The sequence below is a fragment of the Nicotiana sylvestris genome, chromosome 2 (assembly GCF_000393655.2).
Source record: "Nicotiana sylvestris chromosome 2, ASM39365v2, whole genome shotgun sequence".
Taxonomy (NCBI): Eukaryota; Viridiplantae; Streptophyta; class Magnoliopsida; order Solanales; family Solanaceae; genus Nicotiana; species Nicotiana sylvestris.
In genome coordinates this window covers 120,929,722-120,935,014 of record NC_091058.1, presented here as the reverse complement: position 1 = coordinate 120,935,014, position 5,293 = coordinate 120,929,722, and the positions used below count along the sequence as shown (strand labels likewise).

General features: G+C 40.0%; 1 protein-coding gene across 1 annotated transcript; it reads left to right on the top strand.

The window, feature by feature from the left end:
- The first annotated feature begins 4,376 nt into the window (after window positions 1-4,376).
- Window positions 4,377-4,823, top strand: LOC138885508 (uncharacterized). The gene has a single exon (XM_070166461.1). It carries the CDS (start codon window positions 4,377-4,379, stop codon window positions 4,821-4,823), a length of 447 nt encoding a protein of 148 aa, XP_070022562.1.
- Window positions 4,824-5,293: the final 470 nt, after the last annotated feature.

Genomic DNA, 5,293 nt, shown 5'->3' with positions numbered 1-5,293 from the left:
ATACAGGATACGAAATACGAAATACGAATTAGATGGCTGGTATAGTACAACTAGAAGGTAAAGCCCTGCATCAATAGACGACCACTGACATTCCTAGTCTAACTCCTAACTAGATAGTCTCTCTCAGTTGTGCTGTAGAAATATTCACCCTCTCCCCTAACCTACAACCTTAATGCTCGACCTCCATAATTCCCTATCAAGGGCCATGTCCTCCGTAATCCTAAGTCGCGTCATGTCCTGTCTGATCACCTCTCCCCAATACTTCTTAGGTCTCCCTCTACCTCTCCGCGTGCCCACTACAGCCAGTCGCTCACACCTCCTCACCGGTGCATCAGTGCTCCTCCTCTGAATGTGCCCAAACCATCTGAGTCTTACTTCCCGCATCTTGTCCTCCATGGGGGCCACACCCACCTTCTCTCGAATATCTGCATTCCTAATCTTATCCATCCTTGTATGCCCGCACATCCACCTCAACATCCTCATCTCTGCTACTTTCATCTTCTGGGTGTGTGAGTTCTTTACCGGCCAACATTCAGTTCCATACAACATGGCAGGCCTAACTACTGCTCTATAAAACTTACCTTTTAGTAACGGTGGCACTTTCTTGTCACACAAAACTCCCGACGCTAACCTCCACTTCATCCACCCCACCCCTATACGGTGTGTGACATCCTCGTCAATCTCCCCGATCCCCTGAATAACCGATCCAAGGTACTTGAAACTATCTTTCTTGGGAATGACTTGAGAGTCAAGCCTCACTTCAACTCCCGCTTCCGTCGGCTCAACTCCAAATTTGCACTCGAGGTATTCCGTCTTCGTCCTACTCAACTTGAAACCTTTAGACTCAAGAGCATGTCTCCAAATCTCTAGCCTCTCGTTGACGCCGCCTCTTGTCTCGTCAATTAGAATAATGTCATCAGCAAATAGCATGCACCATGGAACCTCCCCTTGAATATGATGAGTCAGTGCATCCATCACCAGGGCAAATAGGAATGGGCTGAGCGCAGACCCTTGGTGCAACCCCGTAATAACTGGAAAGTGTTCAGAGTCGCCTCCTACTGTCCTAACCCGAGTCTTAGCTCCATCATACATGTCTTTAATCACCCTAATATAGTTACTCGGGACCCCTTTATCCTCTAAGCAGCTCCATAAGACCTTCCTAGGAACCTTATCGTACGCTTTCTCCAGATCAATAAACACCATGTGGAGATCCTTCTTCTTATCTCTGTACTGTTCCACCATCCTCCTAATAAGGTGGATAGCTTCTGTGGTAGATCGTCCCGGCATGAACCCGAACTGGTTGTCTGAAATAGACACCGTCCTTCGCACTCTCATTTCTACCACTCTCTCCCAAACTTTCATGGTATGACTTAGTAATTTGATGCCCCTATAGTTGTTACAGCTCTGGACATCACCTTTGTTCTTATACAACGGGACCATTGTACTCCACCTCCACTCTTCAGGCATTCTATTAGTCTTGAATATAACACTAAACAATGCAGTAAGCCATTCCAAGCCTGCTTGACCCACACACCTCCACAGTTCAACCGGAATCTCGTCTGGCCCGGTAGCTCTGCCCCTTCTCATCTTACGCATTGCCTCCATGACTTCATCGATCTCAATGTCCCTACAATTACTTACTTCATGGTGACTGTCGGCATTCCTCGATTCCCCAAGTATAATATCCTGATCCCCTTCTTCACTTAGAAGTTTATGAAAGTAGGTCTGCCACCTCCTCTTAATCTGGTCATCTCCCATCAAAACTTTGCCGTCATCATCTTTTATGCACCTCACTTGGTCCAGATCCCGAGTTGTCCTCTCTCTCGCCTTAGCGAGTCGGAATAACTTCTTCTCCCCACCTTTGTTCCTTAGCTCCTCATACAGACGAGCAAAAGCTGTCGTTTTAGCCTCTGTCACTGCCATCTTCTCCCCACCTCTGTTACTTCATGGTGACTGTCGTTTTAAATTGTATATTTTGTAGTAGAATTTCAAACTCATTTTTTTAATATTTTGATAGGTCCCTGACTTCAATACTAATCCAAGCTTAGATGGAGAGAGGATGCGAGGTAAGTACATAACTTTAAAATTGTCCTTTAACATTAAAGCTACTTACATATCTGGAAGTATATGTTTCTGAATATATTTTCAGAACTGGAGTAGTTTTTTATAATTTTAAAAGTTCTAAATGTTCACTTTGTTTATTCTATAAGAAGCTACAAACGCACTATTAATATTTGTTTAGATTATTGATTCTTTTGATTAAATTATTTGCAGGGCATAAATTAATAAAGCTATAGTAACTATAAGTTCATTACTGATTTACATTAATTTTTGCATTTTATATATGCAGGATTCCATTGAAGATAACGACTTACTCGATATTGCAAATACACCTGTCAAGATAGGTATAATTAATGCCGCAACAATAGTTGAAGAAGATCTGAATGCACAGTTATCAGACAATAAAATCAAGAGAATATTTAAGAAGAAGAAAACAGCATAAGGTGTTTGCGAATGTAACAGCGGGAGAATCCAAGAACTGTTTGATTAGTTACTTTAGTATATTATTAGTAGTCTTATTAGCTATGAATAGTATATTTGAATCATTTCACCTTTCTTCTGCTATTTAACTTTCCATTTTAACTTAATGTGGAAATTTCAATGGACAAGATATTTGAAACTTTTCATGGTTCTATGTTTTCCTATTCATATAGATAAGACAATTCATTCATTTTTACTACTCCATTTAATTGTTAATTTGTGAAGAGGCTACTTGCCATTGTTGCTACTTTTCATGGAGCTTGCCTACTTTTTCTAAGTTCTTTCAATAGAAAGTTGATGCTTTTGTCCGCAAGGAAGTCAAGAATTGATGCAATCAGTGAACACGAATAGCAACCAACTACTAGAACTTCCGAAAAATGATAATGAATGACTAAGGACCAAGCACTTTGCAAGCAGTAGATATGATATGTAGCAACTACAATGTGGTTATTGTAGCACAAATGTTGTTTAATCACAAATTAGTTTTTCCTATGTGTCATATTTTAAACTACGTCCTTTCCTCACCTGCTGTTTTCTAATGGATAACTATATTTCCTCGTGACTTGAATGTATGAATATTCAGTACATTCAATGGTTCATAAAATAATAGCATTTTAATGCTCTTTTGTGTGTATCATATTTTTTAAAAATATTATATTTTATATTATCTGCGCAACGCGCGGGTACGTATACTAGTTATTATAAAAGCACAAGTTTTAAAACGCTAAATGTTAAACGACTAAAATATCCTCGAAATATTGATAGACTTTTATATCCTTTAAAAGCTAAATTAGTTTAGAAAAATATTGTTCCTAAAGGATGAAATTGTAATATTACTAATTATGTCATACTAATTTTACTTGGATAATAACATCGGCAAAGAATTTGTGCGTCCTTCAAAGTCCGACTAATTCGAAGAAAACGCACATTAACAAATACAAACCTAATCAGTCACCAAATCAATATGACATGCGGTAACTATTTCATTATGTTTATTGGTACTCCAATTTTTATTTATTATTTATTACATGTACCAAAGATGAATTAAAAAGTTACAAAAAAAATTATAGGATATCGAGATTCTAAAAATTAATTTCATTATTTACAAAAGAGCACAAGAAGTAAATCCACATTTATGTGGTCAGAGGCAACAGTACCCGAGGTATCCAGCCCAGTCATCGGCTAGCGCGCCCCCTCAGTTTGGCAGTAAGAGATTTGATTGTTCCACATATTCAGGGTCTAGTCAGAATTTCATAGCCTCAGGTTCTCAGTATAAGGGTGAGTCAAGTCAGATGAGACCGCCCTTGCCACGATGTGCTTAATGTGGTAAGCAGCATACCGGGCAGTGTCGTATGAGATTAGGTGCTTGTGGTTATCCGAGCCACGTTATGAGAGATTGTCCAATGAGAAGTGATGCAAGCATAGCTCAGCCAACGGGATCTGTAGCTGGTTCGTCATCATCAGTACGCCCCTGGGCAAGGTCCACAAGCACCAATGAGTCGTGATAGAGGCAGAGGCGGAGCATCTAGGTCACCAGTCCTCAGAACCGCATTTATGCGTTGGCAGGACGACAGGACCAGGAGTCATCGCCTGATGTTGTTACAGGTATATTATCAGTCTCCTCATATGATGTATATGCATTGATTGACCCAGGTTCCACCTTATTATACGTTACTCCGTTGGTTGCTAGTAAGTTTGAAATAAAACCTGAATTGATTAAACCTTTTGAGGTGTCTACACATGTTGGGGACTCAGTGATGGCTAAGCAAGTATATAGGGGTTGTATAATAGTAGTTCACGGTCAATCTACCGTAGCAGACCTAATCGAGTTAGATATGGTAGAATTTGATGTTATACTGGGTATGGATTGGTTGGCTTCTTTTCATGCCAACGTTGATTGTAGATCAAAGATAGTCCGATTTCAATTTCTAGGGGAGCCTGTTTTGGAGTGGAAAGGTAATACTATGTCGTCGCGAGGTAGATTTATTTCCTATCTCAAGGCAAGGAAGATGATCAATAAGGGTTGTATTTATCACTTAGTTCGGGTTCAGGATATGAAAGTAGAGTCACTAACCATTCAGTCCATCCCAGTGGTTAATGAGTTTCCCGATGTTTTTTTCGATGAACTTCCGGGTCTTCCGCCAGAGCGAGAAATTGAGTTTGCCATTGGCCTACTACCAGATACTCATCCAATATCTATTCCTCCCTATAGAATGTCTCCACTAGAGCTGAAGGAGTTAAAGGAACAACAAAGGGACTTGCTTGAAAAAGGCTTTATCTGACCTAGCACATCACCGTGGGGGGCACTTGTGTTATTTGTGAGGAAGAAAGATAGTTCCTTACGGATGTGTATTGATTATAGACAGTTGAATAAGGTGACGGTGAAGAATAAGTACCCCGCTCCCGAGGATTGACGATTTATTTGATCAGTTGCAAGGTGCCAAGTATTTTTCAAAAATAGACTTGAGGTCCAGGTACCATCAGGTAAGGGTAAAGGATGAAGATATTCCGAAGACAACATTCAGGACCAGATATGGACACTTTGAGTTTTGTGTTATGTCGTTCGGTTTGACCAATGCCCCAGTAGTATTTATGGATTTGATGAACCATGTGTTCAGGCCCTTTTTAGATCTGTTCATAATTGTATTTATCGACGATATATTGGTTTATTCTCGTTCAGAGGCTGAATATGCAGATCATTTGTGGATTGTGCTTAGAACTCTACAAAAAGGGAAGTTATATGCAAAATTCT

Bases quoted from the DNA above. Each gene is read 5' to 3' on its own strand.
- LOC138885508 (XM_070166461.1), top strand. From the start codon at position 4,377: ATGGTAGAATTTGATGTTATACTGGGTATGGATTGGTTGGCTTCTTTT.